A 26,542-nucleotide genomic window follows, 5' to 3' on the forward strand; every position below is an offset into this window, starting at 1 on the left:
GCACAAGTACAAAAAATACCCCTCATAATGTGTGGTAGTACAAAAAATACCCCCTTATAATGGGTGCCAGCACAAATATCCCCTTATAATAAGTGTCCGTGCAAAAAATTCCCCCTTATAGTGTGCACCAGTACAAAAAATACCCCCTTATATCATGCACCAGTACAAAAAATACCTCCTTATAATGTGCACCAGTACAAAAAATACCCCCTTATAATGCATGCAAGTGTAAAAAATGCCCCCTTATAATGTGTGCCATTGCAAAAAATGCACCCTTATACTGTATACAAGTGCAAAAAATGCCCGCTTATAATGTGTGCCAGTGCAAAAAATGCCCACTTATAATGTGTGCCAGTGCAAAAAATGCCCCCTTAAAATGTGTGCTAATACATAAAAGTCCCCTTGTGTGCCAGTACAAAAATACCCTCTCTTAGTGCGCCTAGTAGAACCATTGTCCCCATAGTGCCTCCCATAATTTATGCCAGTACAAGAACATGCCTCCTTATGTGTGCCAGTACAAAATGCGTCTATTAAGTGCCCACAGTAGATGTCCCCATAGTGCTCCCCCCATGGTGGCCCAACAGCATGGTGCAAAATAAAAAACAATAAACTGAAATACTTACCTCTGCTGTCAGCAATGCGGTGGCAGTCGCTTCTGGCTTGTTTACATCATCATACCAACTGTGCCAGCCTCTAATAGGCTTCTGGCCTAGTGCAGGGAGGGCAGCGATACATAATTGGAGGAGTGCCACTGGCAAGGGGGTTCCTATGGGCTCATCTGGCTTAGGTGCCCAGCTGCAGTTGCGACCACTGCAACCACAAAAGCTACGCCACTGTTTTAATCTGATTGAACTAGCAACTGGATCTAGTGGCAAATGCGGTATTCTGTTATGTAGATGTATTTTCGATCTGATAGCTTCCTTCATTAAAATCTGGCCTTTTTTGCGTATTAAATTTTGATTTCATTTTGACACCCTGGCACCAGCAGTCTGCATAAGAGATTCAGAATACTCAGCAGTATTTTTCGCCATGAAAAAGCCTAGAGTAATTTCTTCACAGTCTAACCCATTCCCCATAGAATATCACTATGACTAGAGATGAGCGAATTTCATGTTACGTCACCACGGACCATAACGCACTTCTATGACGGAATGTATAATGGAATGCCTTTAGAGGCAGTCCGTTATTCATTCCGTCATAATAGAAGTCTATGGTCTGCATAATGGATCCGTCCCGTTTCTGTTATGCAGGAGAGGACTCCCCTGCATAACGGAAACAGGACGGATCACCTTTGCAGCCCATAGACTTCTGATAAGGATAAGCAAATTTTATCAAATTCATTTTGTTTCATTTTATCTAAATTTGCTAAGAATTTTTTGGGGTATAGAAGGAATAGGTCGGCCAACACATAATGCTCCTCTGGGGAAGAGATGTGCAAACCAGCTTTCCTTCCAAGAGGAAAAGAAAACTGAGCATCTCACTCTACCAGCTGTAGTGTTGTCCATGGTCAGTGCCTTTTAAACAGACCGTCACCCCTTTTTACCCTCTGCAAGAAGTCTGGTCTCTAAAGATGGTGTCCGCTCCAGGCTGTATCAGGCACCATAGGCACCAGGTTCTGCTGTCCAGACACCAGTTGCTAATGTCTGTGGTCGGTGTTAATGTCAATCACAGACATTTAACCCCTCATATTCCATGGCCAGTTGTGACCGCCACATATAGGTGCACCACTGGTTAAGTCATCATTCATATAACCATATATATAGTACAGTATATCACAGTGGAAGCCTATATCAATACGCTATTACACACCTGCCCCAGTATACAGCATTTACAATTCATATGTGTCAGAGTGCTCTCATCTGCTCTGTTATTGCCATAGTCTGGGCTCAGGTGTTTTTTTATGTAATATACTCATTGCTTGGGAAAGTTTTCATGTACAATGAAATAGACAGGGCACATTCAATGCTGAAAATGTTTCTATTGCTTTAAATGATTAGGTGTAATTATAGATAATTGGTCACTTGTGCTCTAGATGAATCCAATATGCATAAGGCATTGTATGATCTGATTCATAAAGTTCTGAGTAATATTTTCAAAAGAGATATAAAAGAGACGCAGAAATAAACATTATTATACCCTTGTGTCATTTCCTCCTAAAGGGACAAAGCACTTGTCCCTTTATAGTTCATTGACATACGCTATGAACTAAGCCTTTGTCCTGCTGAATATTAATAGGGCTTTATATCGCTATATGCAGTTCTTCTTGCCTCCTGCTTACAATGATTAAGTGTTGCCAATATTTTTCTCTGAAGTTTCTTATTATGATGACACCCTGAAAAAAAATACTTAATATAGACTTAAAGAGGTTGTCCGGCATAGAACCAACAGTGGCCGGACCATGTGCCCAAAGTAAAAACACACTATTCACCGGTTTATGGTCCTGCTGTTCAAGGTCCATATCGCTGTCCCCGTCTGTTGGGTCCCTGTAGCCCATATAACAGCTGAGGGCATTGATGGGTGGCAAGAGTAATGGGACCTCAACACTTTCAGTCCGGCAGGGACCTGAAAAAGTCAGGTGCCGTGCTGTATCGGCTTCTGCATATGAAGGCACCCTTAAAGTGTGTACACATTACAGTGTATATAGAGCCATAGGGGGACATTTATTTAGATCAGCATTTTCCATGCTAATCTCAAGCTCTTGCACTGGCAGGCTGTGCAACAGACTTAGGGCTCGTTCACATGAACGTATTTTGCGTTCCGTATACAGACCATTTAATGCGTTCCGCATACGGTCCGTATACGGAACCATTCATTTCAATGGGTTCGCAAAAGATGCGGACAGCACTCTGTGTGCTGTCCGCATCTTTTGCTATGTTCCGTGGCCCCGCAAAAATTATGAGTCCTGTCCTATTCTTTTCCGTTTTACAGACAAGAATAGGCATCTCTATAATGGGCCTCCTGTTCCGTTCCGCAAATTGCGGAAGGCACACGGGCAGCATCTGTTTTTTGCGGATCCGCAATTTTCAGAGCGCAAAAACCGCCATGGTCGTGTGAACAAGCCCTTAGCCGCGTTCGCATCTGTGGCAGGAGGATCCGGCTTCCTTGATCTGGCACAAATACCAGCTGTCGTACCAAAAAATGCTGCAATAGTTTTTGTTTGGCTAAAACCCTGCATTTATGCAAGAAAGCAGCTGTATCAGTGCTGAATCCCATTAAAGTCAACAGGGATCCGTCGGTGATCGGTGAAAAACCACACCACACCTTTTCTCGTCTCTTTGGAATAGTAGAGGGTAAAAGTCGCAAATTCTACCTCACAAATGTCATGCAACAAAATGCGTGACTTATTTACGCCACAAACATGGCATAAATGTGTTAGTAAATGTCCCCTAAAATGTACAGGTGAAACTCAAAAAATGTGAATATCGTGCACAGTTTAGTAATGCAACTTAGTCAAAGCCAAAAGAATTAGCGGTAACAATATTGAAAAAACAACTTTATATAAGAAATTCACCGCAATTAAAACTTAGCATTTAATGGTACATTGTTAAAATATTAAACATAGAAACATAGAAACATAGAATGTGTCGGCAGATAAGAACCATTTGGCCCATCTAGTCTGCCCAATATACTAAATACTATGGATAGCCCCTGGCCCTATCTTATATGAAGGATAGCCTTATGCCTATCCCATGCATGCTTAAACTCCTCCACTGTATTTGCAGCTACCACTTCTGCAGGAAGGCTATTACATGCATCCACTACTCTCTCAGTAAAGTAATACTTCCTTATATTACTTTTAAACCTTTGCCCCTCTAAGGGTACTTTCACACTAGCGTTTTTCTTTTCCGGCGCTGAGTTCCGTCCTAGGGGCTCAAATCCGGAAAAGAACTGATCAGTTTTATCCTAATGCATTCTGAATGGAGAGTCAGTCCTTCAGGATGCATCAGGATGTCTTCAGTTCAGTCTTTTTGACTGATCAGGCTTTTCAGAAAAACGTAGCATGCAGTATTTTTACCTCCGGCCAAAAAGCCTGAACACTTTGACTGAACGCCTGATCAGGCTTTTTTCCCATTGACTTGCATTAACGCCGGATCCGGCCCCGTGTGTTCAGTCAAAACGGATCCGGCTTTTGCATGTTAAACCCGAAAAATGTGAACAAAAAAGTTAAAGTCCATAAATGGCGGATCCGTTTTTTCCAATGCATTTTTCCATTGTGATCGAAAGCCTGATCAGGATTCAAATGTAATCCGTTTTCACACGTTTTTCCGGATCCGGCGGGCAGTTCCAGTGTCGGAATTGAACGCCGGATTAAAACAACGCTAGTGTGAAAGTAGCCTAATTTAAAACTGTGTCCTTATGTGGTAGTTTTTCTTCTTTTAAATATGCTCTCCTCCTTTACCGAGTTGATTCCCTTTATGTATTTAAAAGTTTCTATCATATCCCCTCGGTCTCTTCTTTCTTCCAAGCTAAACATGTTAAGGTCCTTTAATCTTTCCTGGTAAGTTTTATCCTGCAATCCATGTACTAGTTTAGTAGCTCTTCTCTGAACTCTCTCTAGAGTATCTATATCCTTCTGGAGATATGGCCTCCAGTACTGCGCACAATACTCCAAGTGAGGTCTCACCAGTGTTCTGTACAGCGGCATAAGCACTTCACTCTTTCTACTGCTTATACCTCTCCCTATACATCCAAGCATTCTGCTGGCATTTCCTGCTGCTCTATTACATTGTCTTCCCACCTTTAAGTCTTCTGAAATAATTACTCCTAAATCCCTTTCCTCAGATACTGAGGTCAGGACTGTGTCAAATATTCTATATTCTGCCCTTGGGTTTTTACGCCCCAGGTGCATTATCTTGCACTTATCCACATTAAATTTCTGACCATTCTTCTAGTTTTCCTAAATCTTTTCCATTTGGTGTTTCCCTCCAGGAACATCAACCCTGTTACATATCTTTGTGTCATCAGCAAAAAGACAAACCTTACCATCGAGGCCTTTTGCAATATCACTTATGAAGATATTAAACAAAATTGGTCCCAGTACAGATCCCTGTGGAACCCCACTGGTAACATGACCTTGTTTTGAATGTTCTCCATTGACTACAACCCTCTGTTGTCTGTCACTCAGCCACTGCCTAATCCACTCAACAATATGGGAGTCCATGCTCAATGACTGCAGTTTATTGATAAGTCTTCTATGTGGGACAGTGTCAAAAGCCTTACTAAAATCTAGATATGCGATGTCTACTGCACCTCCACCGTCTATTATTTTAGTCACCCAGTCAAAAAAATCTATAAGATTTGTTTGACATGATCTCCCTGAAGTAAACCCATGTTGTTTTTCATCTTGCAATCCATGGGATTTTAGATGTTCCACAATCCTATCCTTTAATAGGGTTTCCATTAATTTGCCTACTATTGATGTCAGACTCACTGGTCTATAGTTGCTCGATTCCTCCCCACTACCTTTCTTGTGAATGGACACGACATTTGCCAATTTCCAATCTTCCGGGACGACTCCTGTTACTAATGATTGGTTAAATAAATCTGTTAACGGTTTTGCCAGCTCACCACTAAGCTCTTTTAATAATTTTGGGTGTATCTCATCAGGCCCCTGTGACTTATTTGTCTTCACTTTAGACAGCTGACTTAGAACATCTTCCTCTGTAAAGACACATGCATCAAACGATTTATTAGTCATCCTTTCTAGTGGAGGTCCTTCTCCTTCTTTTTCTTTTGTAAAAACTGAACTGAAGTATTCATTAAGGCAGTCGGCTAGCCCTTTATTCTCTTCTACATACCTTCCGTCCTTTGTTTTTAATTTAGTTATTCCTTGTTTTAATTTCCTTTTTTCATTTATATATCTGAAGAATGTCTTATCCCCTTTTTTCATAGACTGAGCTAGTTTTTCTTCTGCCTGAGCTTTAGAAGTTCTTATAACTTGCTTGGCCTCTTTCTGCCTAATCTTGTAGATTTCCTTATCTTCATTGCTCTGTTTTTTTTTTATAATTACAAAATGCTAGCTTTTTATTTTTAATGATTTGGGCCACTTCCTTTTTTTGCTTTTACTGACAAGTAGGGATGAGCGAACTCGAACTGTATAGTTCGGGTTCGTACCGAATTTTGGGGTGTCCGTGACACGGACCCGAACCCGGACATTTTCGTAAAAGTCCGGGTTCGGGTTCGGTGTTCGTCGCTTTCTTCGCGCTTTTGTGACGCTTTCTTGGCGCTTTTTGAAAGGCTGCAAAGCAGCCAATCAACAAGCGTCATACTACTTGCCCCAAGAGGCCATCACAGCCATGCCTACTATTGGCATGGCTGTGATTGGCCAGAGCACCATGTGACCCAGCCTCTATTTAAGCTGGAGTCACATAGCGCCGCCCGTCACTCTGCTCTGATTAGCGTAGGGAGAGGTTGCGGCTGCGACAGTAGGGCGAGATTAGGCAGATTAACTCCTCCAAAGGACTTGATTAACTGATCGATCTGCAGCTGTGGATCATTGAGCTGCTGATCCTCAATTGCTCACTGTTTTTAGGCTGCACAGACCGTTTGTCAGTCTCATTTTTCTGGGGTGATCGGCGGCCATTTTGTGTCTTGTGGTGCGCCAGCACAAGCTGCGACCAAGTGCATTTAACCCTCAATGGTGTGGTTGTTTTTTGGCTAAAGCCTACATCAGGGTGAAGCTGTGACACCAAGTGCATTTAACCAGCAATAGTCTGTTCATTTTTTGGCCATATACAAAATCAGGGGCAAGCTGCGCCTGTCACCAAGTGCATTTAACCCTCAATGGTGTGGTTGTTTTTTGGCTAAAGCCTACATCAGGGTGAAGCTGTCACACCAAGTGCATTTAACCAGCAATAGTCTGTTCATTTTTTGGCCATATACAAAATCAGGGGCAAGCTGCGCCTGTCACCAAGTGCATTTAACCCTCAATGGTGTGGTTGTTTTTTGGCTAAAGCCTACATCAGGGTGAAGCTGTCACACCAAGTGCATTTAACCAGCAATAGTCTGTTCATTTTTTGGCCATATACAAAATCAGGGGCAAGCTGCGCCTGTCACCAAGTGCATTTAACCCTCAATGGTGTGGTTGTTTTTTGGCTAAAGCCTACATCAGGGTGAAGCTGTCACACCAAGTGCATTTAACCAGCAATAGTCTGTTCATTTTTTGGCCATATCCCAGTCTAATTCTGTCACTAAATCCATACCGGTCACCCAGCGCCTAAATACTAGGCCTCAAATTTATATCCAGCTAAATCTGTCCCTAGTGCTGTAGCTGGGCGAGTTATTTAGTGTCCGTTCAAGCACATTTCTTGTTCTGGGTTGAAATACAATTCCCAATTTAGCAATTTCATAATTTAGTGGTTCCTGCTATATCAGAGCTCTTTGAAATCTATCCCAAAAAGGGTATATAATATTGAAGGTGCACATAGGGTCATTCAGAGTAACTTCACACACACCCGCTACTGTGTATTTCCAAGTCTAATTCTGTCACTAAATCCATACCGGTGACCCAGCGCCTAAATACTAGGCCTCAAATTTAATTCCCTCTAAATCTCTCGTTACCCACCGCTGTACTGTTGTTGCTGGGCAAGATATTTAGTGTCCGTCAAAGCACATTTTTTGTTCTGGGTTGAAGTACAATTCCCAATTTAGCAATTTCATAATTTAGTGGTTTCTGCTATATCAGAGCTATTTGAAATCTATCCCAAAAAGGGTATATAATATTGAAGGTGCACATAGGGTCATTCAGAATAACTTCACACACACCCGCTACTGTGTATTTCCAAGTCTAATTCTGTCACTAAACCCATACCTGTCACCCAGCGCCTAAATACTAGGCCTCAAATTTAAATCCCTCTAAATCTCTCGTTACCGTTGTCCTGTTGTAGCTGGGAAAGTTATTTAGTGCCCGTCAAAGCACATTTTTTGTTCTGGGTTGAAGTACAATTCCCAATTTAGCAATTTCATAATTTAGTGGTTCCTGCTATATCAGAGCTATTTGAAATCTATCCCAAAAAGGGTATATAATATTGAAGGTGCACATAGGGTCATTCAGAATAATTTCACACACACCCGCTACTGTGTATTTCCAAGTCTAATTCTGTCACTAAATCCATACCGGTGACCCAGCGCCTAAATACTAGGCCTCAAATTTAATTCCCTCTAAATCTCTCGTTACCCACCGGTGTACTGTTGTTGCTGGGCAAGATATTTAGTGTCCGTCAAAGCACATTTTTTGTTCTGGGTTGAAGTACAATTCCCAATTTAGCAATTTCATAATTTAGTGGTTTCTGCTATATCAGAGCTATTTGAAATCTATCCCAAAAAGGGTATATAATATTGAAGGTGCACATAGGGTCATTCAGAATAACTTCACACACACCCGCTACTGTGTATTTCCAAGTCTAATTCTGTCACTAAACCCATACCTGTCACCCAGCGCCTAAATACTAGGCCTCAAATTTAAATCCCTCTAAATCTCTCGTTACCGTTGTCCTGTTGTAGCTGGGAAAGTTATTTAGTGCCCGTCAAAGCACATTTTTTGTTCTGGGTTGAAGTACAATTCCCAATTTAGCAATTTCATAATTTAGTGGTTCCTGCTATATCAGAGCTATTTGAAATCTATCCCAAAAAGGGTATATAATATTGAAGGTGCACATAGGGTCATTCAGAATAACTTCACACACACCCGCTACTGTGTATTTCCAAGTCTAATTCTGTCACTAAATCCATACCGGTGACCCAGCGCCTAAATACTAGGCCTCAAATTTAATTCCCTCTAAATCTCTCGTTACCCACCGGTGTACTGTTGTTGCTGGGCAAGATATTTAGTGTCCGTCAAAGCACATTTTTTGTTCTGGGTTGAAGTACAATTCCCAATTTAGCAATTTCATAATTTAGTGGTTTCTGCTATATCAGAGCTATTTGAAATCTATCCCAAAAAGGGTATATAATATTGAAGGTGCACATAGGGTCATTCAGAATAACTTCACACACACCCGCTACTGTGTATTTCCAAGTCTAATTCTGTCACTAAACCCATACCTGTCACCCAGCGCCTAAATACTAGGCCTCAAATTTATATCCAGCTAAATCTGTCCCTAGTGCTGTAGCTGGGCGAGTTATTTAGTGTCCGTTCAAGCACATTTCTTGTTCTGGGTTGAAATACAATTCCCAATTTAGCAATTTCATAATTTAGTGGTTCCTGCTATATCAGAGCTCTTTGAAATCTATCCCAAAAAGGGTATATAATATTGAAGGTGCACATAGGGTCATTCAGAGTAACTTCACACACACCCGCTACTGTGTATTTCCAAGTCTAATTCTGTCACTAAATCCATACCGGTGACCCAGCGCCTAAATACTAGGCCTCAAATTTAATTCCCTCTAAATCTCTCGTTACCCACCGGTGTACTGTTGTTGCTGGGCAAGATATTTAGTGTCCGTCAAAGCACATTTTTTGTTCTGGGTTGAAGTACAATTCCCAATTTAGCAATTTCATAATTTAGTGGTTTCTGCTATATCAGAGCTATTTGAAATCTATCCCAAAAAGGGTATATAATATTGAAGGTGCACATAGGGTCATTCAGAATAACTTCACACACACCCGCTACTGTGTATTTCCAAGTCTAATTCTGTCACTAAACCCATACCTGTCACCCAGCGCCTAAATACTAGGCCTCAAATTTAAATCCCTCTAAATCTCTCGTTACCGTTGTCCTGTTGTAGCTGGGAAAGTTATTTAGTGCCCGTCAAAGCACATTTTTTGTTCTGGGTTGAAGTACAATTCCCAATTTAGCAATTTCATAATTTAGTGGTTCCTGCTATATCAGAGCTATTTGAAATCTATCCCAAAAAGGGTATATAATATTGAAGGTGCACATAGGGTCATTCAGAATAACTTCACACACACCCGCTACTGTGTATTTCCAAGTCTAATTCTGTCACTAAATCCATACCGGTGACCCAGCGCCTAAATACTAGGCCTCAAATTTAATTCCCTCTAAATCTCTCGTTACCCACCGCTGTACTGTTGTTGCTGGGCAAGATATTTAGTGTCCGTCAAAGCACATTTTTTGTTCTGGGTTGAAGTACAATTCCCAATTTAGCAATTTCATAATTTAGTGGTTTCTGCTATATCAGAGCTATTTGAAATCTATCCCTAAAAGGGTATATAATATTGAAGGTGCACATAGGGTCATTCAGAATAACTTCACACACACCCGCTACTGTGTATTTCCAAGTCTAATTCTGTCACTAAACCCATACCTGTCACCCAGCGCCTAAATACTAGGCCTCAAATTTATATCCAGCTAAATCTGTCCCTAGTGCTGTAGCTGGGCGAGTTATTTAGTGTCCGTTCAAGCACATTTCTTGTTCTGGGTTGAAATACAATTCCCAATTTAGCAATTTCATAATTTAGTGGTTCCTGCTATATCAGAGCTCTTTGAAATCTATCCCAAAAAGGGTATATAATATTGAAGGTGCACATAGGGTCATTCAGAGTAACTTCACACACACCCGCTACTGTGTATTTCCAAGTCTAATTCTGTCACTAAATCCATACCGGTGACCCAGCGCCTAAATACTAGGCCTCAAATTTAATTCCCTCTAAATCTCTCGTTACCCACCGCTGTACTGTTGTTGCTGGGCAAGATATTTAGTGTCCGTCAAAGCACATTTTTTGTTCTGGGTTGAAGTACAATTCCCAATTTAGCAATTTCATAATTTAGTGGTTTCTGCTATATCAGAGCTATTTGAAATCTATCCCAAAAAGGGTATATAATATTGAAGGTGCACATAGGGTCATTCAGAATAACTTCACACACACCCGCTACTGTGTATTTCCAAGTCTAATTCTGTCACTAAACCCATACCTGTCACCCAGCGCCTAAATACTAGGCCTCAAATTTAAATCCCTCTAAATCTCTCGTTACCGTTGTCCTGTTGTAGCTGGGAAAGTTATTTAGTGCCCGTCAAAGCACATTTTTTGTTCTGGGTTGAAGTACAATTCCCAATTTAGCAATTTCATAATTTAGTGGTTCCTGCTATATCAGAGCTATTTGAAATCTATCCCAAAAAGGGTATATAATATTGAAGGTGCACATAGGGTCATTCAGAATAACTTCACACACACCCGCTACTGTGTATTTCCAAGTCTAATTCTGTCACTAAATCCATACCGGTGACCCAGCGCCTAAATACTAGGCCTCAAATTTAATTCCCTCTAAATCTCTCGTTACCCACCGGTGTACTGTTGTTGCTGGGCAAGATATTTAGTGTCCGTCAAAGCACATTTTTTGTTCTGGGTTGAAGTACAATTCCCAATTTAGCAATTTCATAATTTAGTGGTTTCTGCTATATCAGAGCTATTTGAAATCTATCCCTAAAAGGGTATATAATATTCAAGGTGCACATTGGGTCATTCAGAATAACTTCACACACACACGCTTCTGTGCATTTCCAAGTCTAATTCTGTCACTAAATCCATACCGGTCACCCAGCGCCTAAATACTAGGCCTCAAATTTATATCCCGCTGAATTTGAATACAATACATTGGGCCAAATAATATATTTGTTGTTGTGGTGAACCATAACAATGAGAAAAACATCTAGTAAGGGACGCGGACGTGGACATGGTCGTGGTGGTGTTAGTGGACCCTCTGGTGCTGGGAGAGGACGTGGCCGTTCTGCCACATCCACACGTCCTAGTGTACCAACTACTTCAGGTCCCAGTAGCCGCCAGAATTTACAGCGATATATGGTGGGGCCCAATGCCGTTCTAAGGATGGTAAGGCCTGAGCAGGTACAGGCATTAGTCAATTGGGTGGCCGACAGTGGATCCAGCACGTTCACATTATCTCCCACCCAGTCTTCTGCAGAAAGCGCACAGATGGCGCCTGAAAACCAACCCCATCAGTCTGTCACATCACCCCCATGCATACCAGGGAAACTGTCTCAGCCTCAAGTTATGCAGCAGTCTCTTATGCTGTTTGAAGACTCCGCTGGCAGGGTTTCCCAAGGGCATCCACCTAGCCCTTCCCCAGCGGTGAAAGACATAGAATGCACTGACGCACAACCACTTATGTTTCCTGATGATGAGGACATGGGAATACCACCTCAGCATGTCTCTGATGATGACGAAACACAGGTGCCAACTGCTGCGTCTTTCTGCAGTGTGCAGACTGAACAGGAGGTCAGGGATCAAGACTGGGTGGAAGACGATGCAGGGGACGATGAGGTCCTAGACCCCACATGGAATGAAGGTCGTGCCACTGACTTTCACAGTTCGGAGGAAGAGGCAGTGGTGAGACCGAGCCAACAGCGTAGCAAAAGAGGGAGCAGTGGGCAAAAGCAGAACACCCGCCGCCAAGAGACTCCGCCTGCTACTGACCGCCGCCATCTGGGACCGAGCACCCCAAAGGCAGCTTCAAGGAGTTCCCTGGCATGGCACTTCTTCAAACAATGTGCTGACGACAAGACCCGAGTGGTTTGCACGCTGTGCCATCAGAGCCTGAAGCGAGGCATTAACGTTCTGAACCTGAGCACAACCTGCATGACCAGGCACCTGCATGCAAAGCATGAACTGCAGTGGAGTAAACACCTTAAAACCAAGGAAGTCACTCAGGCTCCCCCTGCTACCTCTTCTGCTGCTGCCGCCTCGGCCTATTCTGCTGCTGCCGCCTCGGCCTCTTCCTCCGCCTCTGGAGGAACGTTGGCACCTGCCGCCCAGCAAACAGGGGATGTACCACCAACACCACCACCACCACCTCCGTCACCAAGCGTCTCAACCATGTCACACGCCAGCGTTCAGCTCTCCATCTCACAAACATTTGATAGAAAGCGTAAATTCCCACCTAGCCACCCTCGATCCCTGGCCCTGAATGCCAGCATTTCTAAACTACTGGCCTATGAAATGCTGTCATTTAGGCTGGTGGACACAGACAGCTTCAAACAGCTCATGTCGCTTGCTGTCCCACAGTATGTTGTTCCCAGCCGGCACTACTTCTCCAAGAGAGCCGTGCCTTCCCTGCACAACCAAGTATCCGATAAAATCAAGTGTGCACTGCGCAACGCCATCTGTAGCAAGGTCCACCTAACCACAGATACGTGGACCAGTAAGCACGGCCAGGGACGCTATATCTCCCTAACTGCACACTGGGTAAATGTAGTGGCAGCTGGGCCCCAGGCGGAGAGCTGTTTGGCGCACGTCCTTCCGCCGCCAAGGATCGCAGGGCAACATTCTTTGCCTCCTGTTGCCACCTCCTCCTTCTCGGCTTCCTCCTCCTCTTCTTCCACCTGCTCATCCAGTCAGCCACACACCTTCACCACCAACTTCAGCACAGCCCGGGGTAAACGTCAGCAGGCCATTCTGAAACTCATATGTTTGGGGGACAGGCCCCACACCGCACAGGAGTTGTGGCGGGGTATAGAACAACAGACCGACGAGTGGTTGCTGCCGGTGAGCCTCAAGCCCGGCCTGGTGGTGTGTGATAATGGGCGAAATCTCGTTGCAGCTCTGGGACTAGCCAATTTGACGCACATCCCTTGCTTGGCGCATGTGCTGAATTTGGTGGTGCAGAAGTTCATTCACAACTACCCCGACATGTCAGAGCTGCTGCATAAAGTGCGGGCCGTCTGTTCGCGCTTCCGGCGTTCACATCCTGCTGCTGCTCGCCTGTCTGCGCTACAGCGTAACTTCGGCCTTCCCGCTCACCGCCTCATATGCGACGTGCCCACCAGGTGGAACTCCACCTTGCACATGCTGGACAGACTGTGCGAGCAGCAGCAGGCCATAGTGGAGTTTCAGCTGCAGCACGCACGGGTCAGTCGCACTACAGAACAGCACCACTTCACCACCAATGACTGGGCCTCCATGCGAGACCTGTGTGCCCTGTTGCGCTGTTTCGAGTACTCCACCAACATGGCCAGTGGCGATGACACCGTTATCAGCGTTACAATACCACTTCTATGTCTCCTTGAGAAAACACTTAGGGCGATGATGGAACAGGAGGTGGCCCAGGAGGAGGAGGAGGAGGATGAGGAAGAGGGGTCATTTTTAGCACTTTCAGGCCAGTCTCTTCGAAGTGACTCAGAGGGAGGTTTTTTGCAACAGCAGAGGCCAGGTACAAATGTGGCCAGCCAGGGCCCACTACTGGAGGACGAGGAGGACGAGGATGAGGAGGAGGTGGAGGAGGATGAGGATGAAGCATGGTCACAGCGGGGTGGCACCCAACGCAGCTCGGGTCCATCACTGGTGCGTGGCTGGGGGGAAAGGCAGGACGATGACGATACGCCTCCCACAGAGGACAGCTTGTCCTTACCCCTGGGCAGCCTGGCACACATGAGCGACTACATGCTGCAGTGCCTGCGCAACGACAGCAGAGTTGCCCACATTTTAACCTGTGCGGACTACTGGGTTGCCACCCTGCTGGATCCACGCTACAAAGACAATGTGCCCACCTTACTTCCTGCACTGGAGCGTGATAGGAAGATGCGCGAGTACAAGCGCACGTTGGTAGACGCGCTACTGAGAGCATTCCCAAATGTCACAGGGGAACAAGTGGAAGCCCAAGGCCAAGGCAGAGGAGGAGCAAGAGGTCGCCAAGGCAGCTGTGTCACGGCCAGCTCCTCTGAGGGCAGGGTTAGCATGGCAGAGATGTGGAAAACTTTTGTCAACACGCCACAGCTAACTGCACCACCACCTGATACGCAACGTGTTAGCAGGAGGCAACATTTCACTAACATGGTGGAACAGTACGTGTGCACACCCCTCCACGTACTGACTGATGGTTCGGCCCCATTCAACTTCTGGGTCTCTAAATTGTCCACGTGGCCAGAGCTAGCCTTTTATGCCTTGGAGGTGCTGGCCTGCCCGGCAGCCAGCGTTTTGTCTGAACGTGTATTCAGCACGGCAGGGGGCGTCATTACAGACAAACGCAGCCGCCTGTCTACAGCCAATGTGGACAAGCTGACGTTCATAAAAATGAACCAGGCATGGATCCCACAGGACCTGTCCGTCCCTTGTCCAGATTAGACATTAACTACCTCCCCATAACCATATATTATTGGACTCCAGGGCACTTCCTCATTCAATCCTATTTTTATTTTCATTTTACCATTATATTGCGATGCTACCCAAAGTTGAATGAACCTCTCCTCTGCCTGTGTGCTAGGCCTAAATATATGCCAATGGACTGTTGCAGTGGTGGCTGACATGAAGCCTGATTCTCTGCTATGACATGCAGACTAATTCTCTGCTGACATGAAGCCAGATTGTCTGTTACGGGACCTCTCTCCTCTGCCTGGGTGCTGGGCCTAAATTTATGACCATGGACTGTTGCAGTGGTGGCTGACGTGAAGCCTGATTCTCTGCTATGACATGCAGACTGATTCTCTGCTGACATGAAGCCAGATCGTCTGTTACGGGACCTCTCTGCTCTGCCTGTGTGCTAGGCCTAAATATATGCCAATGGACTGTTGCAGTGGTGGGTGACGTGAAGCCTCATTCTCTGCTATGACATGCAGACTGATTCTCTGCTGACATGAAGCCAGATTGTCTGTTACGGGACCTCTCTGCTCTGCCTGTGTGCTAGGCCTAAATATATGCCAATGGACTGTTGCAGTGGTGGGTGACGTGAAGCCTCATTCTCTGCTATGACATGCAGACTGATTCTCTGCTGTCATGAAGCCAGATTGTCTGTTACGGGACCTCTCTGCTCTGCCTGTGTGCTAGGCCTAAATATATGCCAATGGACTGTTGCAGTGGTGGGTGACGTGAAGCCTCATTCTCTGCTATGACATGCAGACTGATTCTCTGCTGACATGAAGCCAGATTGTCTGTTACGGGACCTCTCTGCTCTGCCTGTGTGCTAGGCCTAAATATATGCCAATGGACTGTTGCAGTGGTGGGTGACGTGAAGCCTCATTCTCTGCTATGACATGCAGACTGATTCTCTGCTGTCATGAAGCCAGATTGTCTGTTACGGGACCTCTCTGCTCTGCCTGTGTGCTAGGCCTAAATATATGCCAATGGACTGTTGCAGTGGTGGGTGACGTGAAGCCTCATTCTCTGCTATGACATGCAGACTGATTCTCTGCTGACATGAAGCCAGATTGTCTGTTACGGGACCTCTCTGCTCTGCCTGTGTGCTAGGCCTAAATATATGCCAATGGACTGTTGCAGTGGTGGGTGACGTGAAGCCTCATTCTCTGCTATGACATGCAGACTGATTCTCTGCTGACATGAAGCCAGATTCTCTGTTACGGGACCTCTCTCCTCTGCCTGTGTGTGTGCTGGGCCTAAATATATGCCAATGGACTGTTGCAGTGGTGGCTGACGTGAAGCCTCATTCTCTGCTATGACATGCAGACTAATTCTCTGCTGACATGAAGACAGATTCTCTGTTACGGGACCTCCCTCCTCTGCCTGGGTGCTGGGCCTAAATATATGCCAATGGACTGTTGCAGTGGTGGCTGACGTGAAGCCTCATTCTCTGCTATGACATGCAGACTGATTCTCTGCTGACATGAAGCCAGATTCTCTGTTACGGGACCTCTCTCCTCTGCCTGTGTGTGTGCTGGGCCTAAATATATGCCAATGGACTGTTGCAGTGGTGGCTGACGTGAAGCCTCATTCTCTGCTATGACATGCAGACTGATTCTCTGCTGACATGAAGCCAGATTCTCTGTTACGGGACCTCTCTCCTCTGCCTGTGTGTGTGCTGGGCCTAAATATATGCCAATGGACTGTTGCAGTGGTGGCTGACGTGAAGCCTCATTCTCTGCTATGACATGCAGACTAATTCTCTGCTGTCATGAAGCCAGATTGTCTGTTACGGGACCTCTCTGCTCTGCCTGTGTGCTAGGCCTAAATATATGCCAATGGACTGTTGCAGTGGTGGGTGACGTGAAGCCTCATTCTCTGCTATGACATGCAGACTGATTCTCTGCTGACATGAAGCCAGATTGTCTGTTACGGGACCTCTCTGCTCTGCCTGTGTGCTAGGCCTAAATATATGCCAATGGACTGTTGCAGTGGTGGGTGACGTGAAGCCTCATTCTCTGCTATGACATGCAGACTGATTCTCTGCTGACATGAAGCCAGATTCTCTGTTACGGGACCTCTCTCCTCTGCCTGTGTGTGTGCTGGGCCTAAATATATGCCAATGGACTGTTGCAGTGGTGGCTGACGTGAAGCCTCATTCTCTGCTATGACATGCAGACTAATTCTCTGCTGACATGAAGACAGATTCTCTGTTACGGGACCTCCCTCCTCTGCCTGGGTGCTGGGCCTAAATATATGCCAATGGACTGTTGCAGTGGTGGCTGACGTGAAGCCTCATTCTCTGCTATGACATGCAGACTGATTCTCTGCTGACATGAAGCCAGATTCTCTGTTACGGGACCTCTCTCCTCTGCCTGTGTGTGTGCTGGGCCTAAATATATGCCAATGGACTGTTGCAGTGGTGGCTGACGTGAAGCCTCATTCTCTGCTATGACATGCAGACTGATTCTCTGCTGACATGAAGCCAGATTCTCTGTTACGGGACCTCTCTCCTCTGCCTGTGTGTGTGCTGGGCCTAAATATATGCCAATGGACTGTTGCAGTGGTGGCTGACGTGAAGCCTCATTCTCTGCTATGACATGCAGACTAATTCTCTGCTGACATGAAGACAGATTCTCTGTTACGGGACCTCCCTCCTCTGCCTGGGTGCTGGGCCTAAATATATGCCAATGGACTGTTGCAGTGGTGGCTGACGTGAAGCCTCATTCTCTGCTATGACATGCAGACTAATTCTCTGCTGACATGAAGACAGATTCTCTGTTACGGGACCTCTCTCCTCTGCCTGGGTGCCGGGGCCTAAATATCTGAGAATGGACTGTTCCAGTGGTGGGTGACGGGAAGCCAGATTCTCTGCTATGGAACCTCTCTCCAATTGATTTTGGTTAATTTTTATTTATTTAATTTTTATTTTAATTCATTTCCCTATCCACATTTGTTTGCAGGGGATTTACCTACATGTTGCTGCCTTTTGCAGCCCTCTAGCTCTTTCCTGGGCTGTTTTACAGCCTTTTTAGTGCCGAAAAGTTCGGGTCCCCATTGACTTCAATGGGGTTCGGGTTCGGGACGAAGTTCGGATCGGGTTCGGATCCCGAACCCGAACATTTCCGGGATGTTCGGCCGAACTTCTCGAACCCGAACATCCAGGTGTTCGCTCAACTCTACTGACAAGTCTAATGCAATTTTGCCTTCAATAATGCACCTTTTAAGTAGTCCCATTTCTCCTGGACTCCATGTAATCCGTTCCAGTCTGATAAGGACTCATTTATGACTAATTTCATTTTTGAAAAGTCTGTTTTGTAATTGGGACTACTGAGTCACTTTGATATTAATATACAAACAATGGCAAAGTACGCACCAATATATAATGCATAAACAGATGCGACCTATAACTGCCCACAAACAATGCAGGACACGGTAACAAATGACAGGAGGGAGGATAGACACTAGAGAGACAGGGCTACTGGGACTCTGTCCCTATGTGTCCCAGGAAAACTCTCTCTATTATTACTCCCTCTCTAATTAACCCTTAATGTCCCTCCACTAGGCGACAGTGACTGCCCAGTTTCGTCAAGTAATAAGGAAAAAGAAAAGGGAAATAGAAAAAATGATCAAAGTGACTCAGTAGTCCCAATTACAAATTAGCATAGTTGTCCCTTGTCCCAACGCGTTTCATTGGCATCCGCCAAATCATCAGGGGACCATTCTACAGGGTAATCAAATCTTGCTGTAAATGCCTCTTTAAAGCTGTTAGGAATTAGTCATATCCAAAATACACATCTAAAATACATAAAAAATACATAAAAAATACACATAGGCTACTTAGCTCTCCAGTGGTGACCTATAGTGGTACAGCTGTAGTCATAGTGGAGGTCCTGCGTGCGGCAGCAACCCGAACAACATACGAGATAGACTCATTACATGCAAAGCGAGATATTTCAAGCCTTTATTTGGTATAATTTGGATGATTATGGCTTACAGCTTATGAAACCCCAAAGTCACAATCTCGGGTACCCTTTGGTCAGGGGGTATGGATTATTAGCTGACTAGAGGGTGACACTTTGAGCCTAGAATATTGAACCTTTTTACAATATTGTAATTTTAAGTTGCATTACTGAAATAAATGGACTTTTGCACGATATTACAATTTATTTTTCACCTGTATATATAACAGTTGAGTAAATTTGAAGATAAATTATGTTACTGATCGAAACTTACAGCTTGCATTATACTCAAAAACTTTATTCCGAATTTCTATATTCTTTTGGTTAATATTGGAAACCGTCTACAAGCTTGTTCCTTAGTTTACTTTAACACTCGCGTTTTGGCTTTCCGTTTCCGAGATCCGTTCAGGGCTCTCACAAGTGGTCCAAAACGGATCAGTTTGCATTCTAATGCATTCTGAATGGAAAATGAATTCATCAGTTTGCTTCCGATCAGTCTCAATTCTGCTTTGGAGATGGACACCAAATCGCTGCTTGAAACTGATGAAACTGAACCAAACTGATCCGTCCTGACACACAATGTAAGTCACTGGGGACGGATCCGTTTTCTATGACACAATCGGGCACAATAGAAAACTGATCCGTACTTCATTGACTTTCAATGGTGTTCAAGATGGATCTGTCTTGGTTAAAGATAATACAAATGGATCCGTTCTAAACAGATGCAGACAGTTGTATTATCTGAACAGATCTGTCCATAACGGTCCGCACAAAACGTGAGTGTGAAAGTAGCCTAAGTCGAGTTCCAATAATATGTAGAGAAATAGTTTCTCATGTATCAGATTGCAAATGTGGCTGATAGTTTTGCTGTCCAACATAATGTTGTTGCAATCTAAAGATAATGAGAGAGATTGCTAACGCAATGTATTTGCCATTCAGCAATCATGCACATATTGATGTCACATAACGGTGGTAAAGCACACAGTGATGACACTATATAGTGAAGTCACAGTAGAGGGAGGATGTAAAAAGAGATGTTGCAAAAGAAAGATGATTCGCACAGCAGGGTTTTTATTTAGGGATGAGAGAACTTGTGTTTTCAAGTTCGGCGTACAAGGTTCGGGTTATCTAAGAATTCTGTTATGGATTCTGCTACCATGGACAATAAGTTATGGTCCATGGTAGTGAAATCCATAACAGAATTCTTAGATGACACAAACCCGAACCTTGAAAACGCAAGTTCACCGATCCCTATTTATATTTAGTCAAACACAGCAGCTTCTAGGTATGGTGTTTCTCTGATGCTTTCTATATAAGCTTCTCTTTGGAGTCCCAAAGTGCCAGAAAAAACACCTAGAACATGCTACATAAAAAAAAAACTTGCTAAAAGGAAGCCAGAAAAAAACACATATAGAAATTGTCAAAAAAAGAAAAACTACCAAAATGCTTGTCAAAAATCATTAGTAGACTTGTTTACTCTTTTTGACTTGCTTTTTGAAACGTTTAATAAAGTGTGCCATAAAAGCCCCTACAAGCCTTTTTTCGTAGGACTACAGAAACCTCATACTGTTTAATCTGTAGCTACACGGGAAAAATAAAATTCTATCATATGAACTCTAAAGTTTCATAAATGTATTTCTGTTTTTGTTGCTTTAGGGGTTCACCGATCCTGTTTATCGGACCAGACGTAAAGAGTTTGCCGACATTGCATTTAATTACAAACAGTGAGTTTTCTTTGTCTTTGCCTGTTCTGGACATATGGCCTCATACCAATGATCAAAAGGGTCCCCTGTTATGGTAATGAGATTAGCATTTTACCCAGAATGCAGGGGACAGTTTCTTTACCTTCCACACACATTCCATGGCTCTTGGGACAATCCCCCACCCTATTTATAGTATGTCCTCTGAAGAGGGGAATGTTGGACAGTTTCTTGCCACCTAGAACTAAAAGGTGTCGATCAAACCAGAGCTGGACCTTGTTTTTCAAAGGCTTAGATCAGCTGCATTCTGTCCCTCTATGGTGTATACAGTCTTGCATTTCACCAATTTTTTTTTGAATGGTGGATATCACCATTTGAATTCACATGTAAGTTTGCATGCAAAAAATGCACGATTAGTAACAATGTGAAGACTTGCACTGTGGACATCCTCAATATGCATAAAGGGTTGTTTATCCCTTGGGGGCTTTTTGAGTAGAACCCCCAATGTGACCAGACCTGCAAAGGGAATCATACTTATCTGATTCCCATGGTCAACATTCAGTTTGACACAGGTCATGTGTCTTCTGCAGCCGATGACTGGCTGCAGTGGTGATGTGCCCCCTATGCACCATGTCACTGGTTCACATGATGTATGGAGGACACATCACCATGACAGCCAAAGATCGACAAGTGGCAGCTGTGCAAGGTGAAGCAAAAGTGCTGGAACCCAGCAGCAGGTTTACTTCCCTCCACAGGTGCAGCCACATTGGGGGGTCTGCTTGAAAGGCCCCTGTAATGTTTGTATATTTATTGCAGAACATTTCTGAATTTACTCCATACATCTGAATGTGGTTATTTCAGCAGCATGTGTATGGATTTTTACTAACATTCAAATGTATGGAATGGGTTTCTGCTGCCACAGAAGTCTGCCATATATGATATTCATAAACTAATTGTTCTAAAGTGACACTTCAACCGTGGCTTGTATTTGTTATATAGTATTAACATGTCAATCTTTGAATACTTTTCAATTTCATTGTTTTATTTTCTATGTCAGGGGTAGGCATCCTCCTGCACTCCAGCTGTTGTGAAACTACAACTCCCAGCATGCATACTTGCTCTGTTTAAATTCTTTATTTATTCAGAATTTTGCAAAGTTCAAAAAGCAACATTTTTCTTTACAATGCGAGAAAAAGTAAATCAATGTCATATACAGAAAATAAAATCGTTATACATAGCATTGAATGTCAGGTCATGTATTGTAATGAAATTATACATAAAGAAAAGTTTTTATGAAAACAGTCAAACTCTTAATAGGTTGTGGAACTTATGCCTTAACAATTATCACTTAGAAAAACAAGTAATCATATGGAAATTAAGGACCGAAGTCTTTATTAATCCAAGGATCCCATGTTTGATTGTATCAAAGTTTTCTATCGTCTCTAATAAGTCTTAATTTCTGCATATTTGGTCTGGCTCTTCTCAGAACTCTCATAGAAATTAATGGAGAATGCTGGAGTGCCAGAGGTTGCTGATCCCTGTTCTAGGGCAGGGTGGATTTTTTAGTGGGGCCCAGAAGCTTCAATAACACCTAAACAAACACCAAAATAGTCTGAAATGAATACCTAATATTAAGTATTAATTACAATACATTAGGCATTAATGAGCAAAGCTGCAATGTATGAACTCAGAATACCAAATAAGACACAGTACAAATAGCAGGTCTGTTCATTGCAGCTTGCCTATGATCCAGGTAGAAACGGCAACGTTTTTATATACTATATGTGTTCAGCATAATGGAATCACTGCCATTTTTTCCTCTTTTTTAGTGGTCAACCTATTCCATTTGTTACTTACACAGAAGAGGAGAAAAAGACTTGGGGCACAGTGTTCAAAGAGCTGAAATTGCTGTATCCCACACATGCTTGCTATGAACATAACCATATTTTTCCTCTGCTAGAAAAATATTGTGGATATAATGAAAATAATATTCCTCAGCTGGAAGATGTCTCCAATTTTCTTCAAAGTAGGTGCTAAGATAAAATTATATCTATATAGATGTATATATATATATATATATATATATAGACATATATATATACTGTGTATATATATATATATATATATATATAATGATTGTAAAAAAATGGGGGGAAAACTGAGCTACTTTAGTGTGCAGGTGGTGCAGGAGCTCACATTGCATACTAAGTATTTACGGTAAGTGCACCTACGTACTTACCCCTCATTAAGAATTTTGTACTTTACATATTGATATACAGGTGAAACTTGAAAAATTTGAATATCGCAAAAGTCCGTTTATTTCAGTAATGCTAATTAAAAGGAATTGCATTAATGCAACTTAAAATTAGAATTTTGTGAAAAGGTTCAATACTCTAGGCTCAAAGTGTCACCCTCTAGTCAGCTAATCATCCATACCCCCTGAGGAAAGGGGACCTGAGATTGTGACTTTGGGGGTTTCATAAACTGTAAGCCATAATCACCCAAATTATACCAAATAAAGGTTTGAAATATCTCGCTTTGCATGTAGTGAGTCTCTCATATGTTAGTTTCACCTTTTAAGTTGCATTACTGAAATGAATAAACTTTGCACGATATTACAATTTTTCGAGTTTCACCTGCATGATTCAGTTAAATAACAGTGAGACTGTTCATTTACATATGAACCTTCATAAGTATTGATGAACCCTTCAATATTTGAAAGAGCAATAAGGTATGAAAATGGTTACCAAGCAGGTAAACTGTTTGACTCACATATATTTCTGCTACTGTATACTATACAGTGGTGTAACACAATACATAAGTCGCATGTAAAAGAATGAAATAAAAAGAAAGAAGTTATGCTGCATGGTATACTGTCCTGTACAGTTAAAAAAAAAATGGTATACTGAAGAATACCAGCTTGGCGGATGCCTAAAAGGGCACTTGCTTGGTGAAGCACTTGCCTAAAGTACTCTGTAAACACAATGTGAACATTGCCTTAACCAATGCAAAATGTATAGCTGACCAATTATGTCTATGGAGTACAACTTCTAACATCAGTGGTACAAAAACTAGTGCAGCATCTACCTACAACAGAACAATTTCTAGTTTACCTAAGGGCTCATGCACACGGTTGTATGTATTTTGTGGTCCGCATACAGTGTGCATGAGCCCTAAGAAAAACTAGAGCCATAATCGAATTAGCTATTGCGCTCAAATTTCTGTTTGCTCTAGTTTTAATACATGAGGCCCTATGGGGAAGCTTGATCAAAGTCACACTTGCCAACTTGTAATAATAATTTTTGGTGAGAAAATAATGTTTTTCTATGTAAAATCTACCCATGCTTAAAATGATTGTCCAGGGAATAAAAATAATTGGGAAAGTCTTCAGAGTAGGTTAGATAAAAAAAAAATTAATGCTTACTGCAGGGCAAGTGCCTTCATTCACCATCAGTGCCAGTAGAGGGGCCAAATAAACAGTGCCAGTAGACTATCCACATAAAGAATAGTGCAAGTAAAGCTTCCTGCATAAACAGTGCCCCTATACACAATAGATGCCAGCAAATTTTCCCTGTGTAAACAGTGTCAACAGAGACCCCATCCCTCTAAGAAACAGTGTACCAACTACCAACAACTATTGAAGCAAATTTAGCAAGCTTTCTAATGAGTCTTGGAGTTCATCTTCATTTTGGGATGATCCCGGGCAACCTAAAAGATTGGTCAAGTATAATCAAAATGGTGTTGGGGAGTTGAGGAACATCATAGTATCCATAAAAAATTCAGCTCTCGTTTACCTGGAATTTTTCTAGCTTATTGTTTGGTGGTTTGCTTCTGATTATGAATTACGGTAGTAGTTCTTTACGTGTAGACCTATTTGATTATATAATGAAATGGTCATTACCATGTTACACAATTTATTCTTGTATCTTCCATAAAGCTTGTACTGGTTTCCGTTTACGTCCTGTCGCTGGTTTGCTGTCATCAAGAGATTTTCTGGCTGGCTTGGCATTCAGAGTTTTTCACTCAACTCAATATATTCGCCATTGGTCAAAACCGATGTATACACCTGAGCCGTGAGTGCATTTCTTCTTCTTTTACTTGCTTGCTTTAGCTCTGTAATATGATGTTAAAGGGATTTCCAGGATTTTTATATTGATGGCCTATCCTAAGGATAGGTCATCAATATCAGGATGGCACAATATAGGAAATCTGCCACCTGCACATGACATGTTGTCTGATTTTGCTCTACAGTGATATTTGCCATGAGCTTCTAGGACATGCACCCCTCTTTGCTGATCCAAGTTTTGCCCAATTTTCACAAGTAAGGACTACATATTAATGCACAATAGATAGTTTGGGATAAAGTACGTAGTTCAGAATAACCTGATACTGAATATGTTTTCAGGAGATCGGATTGGCATCACTTGGGGCACCAGATGAATACATTGAAAAGTTGGCTACGGTAAAACACTTTTTTTCTTATTACATTGGCAATTTCTGTTTAAATCATTCCTCTATTTGTTGCACAGCCTCCAACTCAATGCATAACACATAATTTATAATCTTGTCCCTACACATATTCCTTAATTTCATTCAAAAGCTTTATTTTTGGGGGTGGCGGAAGGGACGGTTTCATTTCATGCTTCCTGTTCCCTCAGTGTGAGGAACAGAAAACAAGCCTGTATAGCATGGAGTGGCAGAGTATTACATAGCAGATAGAATACAGCTGCTTTAGTACACATGGTCTGAACGTCAAACAATGTCAAGACGCCATGCAGAATACACTAAGGAAAAGCTGCAAGAAGAACAAATATACATGCTGCATGGAAATTGTGATTCACCTTTAGGCCTACCATCAAAGATTTCAGGGCACCATGCAGTCTGCATGTGTGACCACTCCTGACAGTGCAAACTCCGTTGCACTGATTGCCTCATAGTCTTCATTTTTAAGTTTTAATCTCCCCAGGGTACCATCTGCACAGAGTTTGTATGTTCTTCCTTTTCTTTGTTTTTTGGTTATATAGCAAAAGGCAAAAAATACGGGTAGGTTGATTAGCGCCCAATGAAATTAACCCTAGCGTGTTGTGTATGTCTAAAATATGGCAATGGGTGACTATACTGCAGATTGTGTTGAAGTTTAATACCTAGGTATTTGCCGCTGCTGCTTTCTTTGAATAAAATACTTCCTTTTCTCCTCTTAATCCTAAGTTGTACTGGTTTACTGCTGAATTTGGACTTTGCAAACAAGATGATAAAATAAAGGCTTACGGAGCTGGGCTGCTATCATCATTTGGAGAATTACAGGTTTGAAAAATCTTTTCATATTTTATCATTTTATTACTGTCAATTTGCAAAACATGAAGCTACAGCTACTTTGTTTCTCAAAATAAGACTGTGTGGTAAAGTCTCTATGCTCTATGCTTTCTGTACAAATTAAAGGGGTTTTCGGGGAGTACAATATTGATGAGCTATCCTTAGCATAGGTCATGATCAATATCGGCCCCTTCACAGCATACCAAGCACAGTGCTGCCATTGTACAGGGTGGGCCATTTATATGGATGCACCTTAATAAAATGGGAATGGTTGGTGATATTAACTTCCTGTTTGTGGCACATTAGTATATGTGAGGGGGGAAACTTTTCAAGATGGGTTGGTGACCATGGTGGCCATTTTGCTGTGGAGATACGAGATGTGCAGCACCTGAAACTATGGATACTGGAAGCCTGTGCTAGCATTTCTCCTGCGGTGTTGCTATCAGTGTGTGAAGAGTGGGAGAAGAGGGTTGCATTGACAATCCAACACAATGGGCAGCACATTGAACACATTTTATAAGTCA

At 42.9% G+C, this 26,542-nt stretch overlaps 1 protein-coding gene across 1 annotated transcript in view; it reads left to right on the forward strand.

Annotated features, from left to right (window-relative positions):
• The window catches only part of PAH (phenylalanine hydroxylase), a 98,119-nt gene that overhangs the window by 67,054 nt on the left and 4,523 nt on the right, over positions 1-26,542 (forward strand). Inside the window, exons 5-10 of the mRNA XM_044280595.1 lie at positions 20,662-20,729; positions 22,535-22,731; positions 24,643-24,778; positions 24,957-25,026; positions 25,111-25,167; positions 25,914-26,009. Coding sequence (XP_044136530.1) covers positions 20,662-20,729; positions 22,535-22,731; positions 24,643-24,778; positions 24,957-25,026; positions 25,111-25,167; positions 25,914-26,009 — 624 coding nt within the window. The remainder of the gene's footprint in view (positions 1-20,661; positions 20,730-22,534; positions 22,732-24,642; positions 24,779-24,956; positions 25,027-25,110; positions 25,168-25,913; positions 26,010-26,542) is intronic.

The sequence above is a fragment of the Bufo gargarizans genome, chromosome 2, assembly GCF_014858855.1.
Source record: "Bufo gargarizans isolate SCDJY-AF-19 chromosome 2, ASM1485885v1, whole genome shotgun sequence".
Lineage (NCBI taxonomy): Eukaryota > Metazoa > Chordata > Amphibia > Anura > Bufonidae > Bufo > Bufo gargarizans.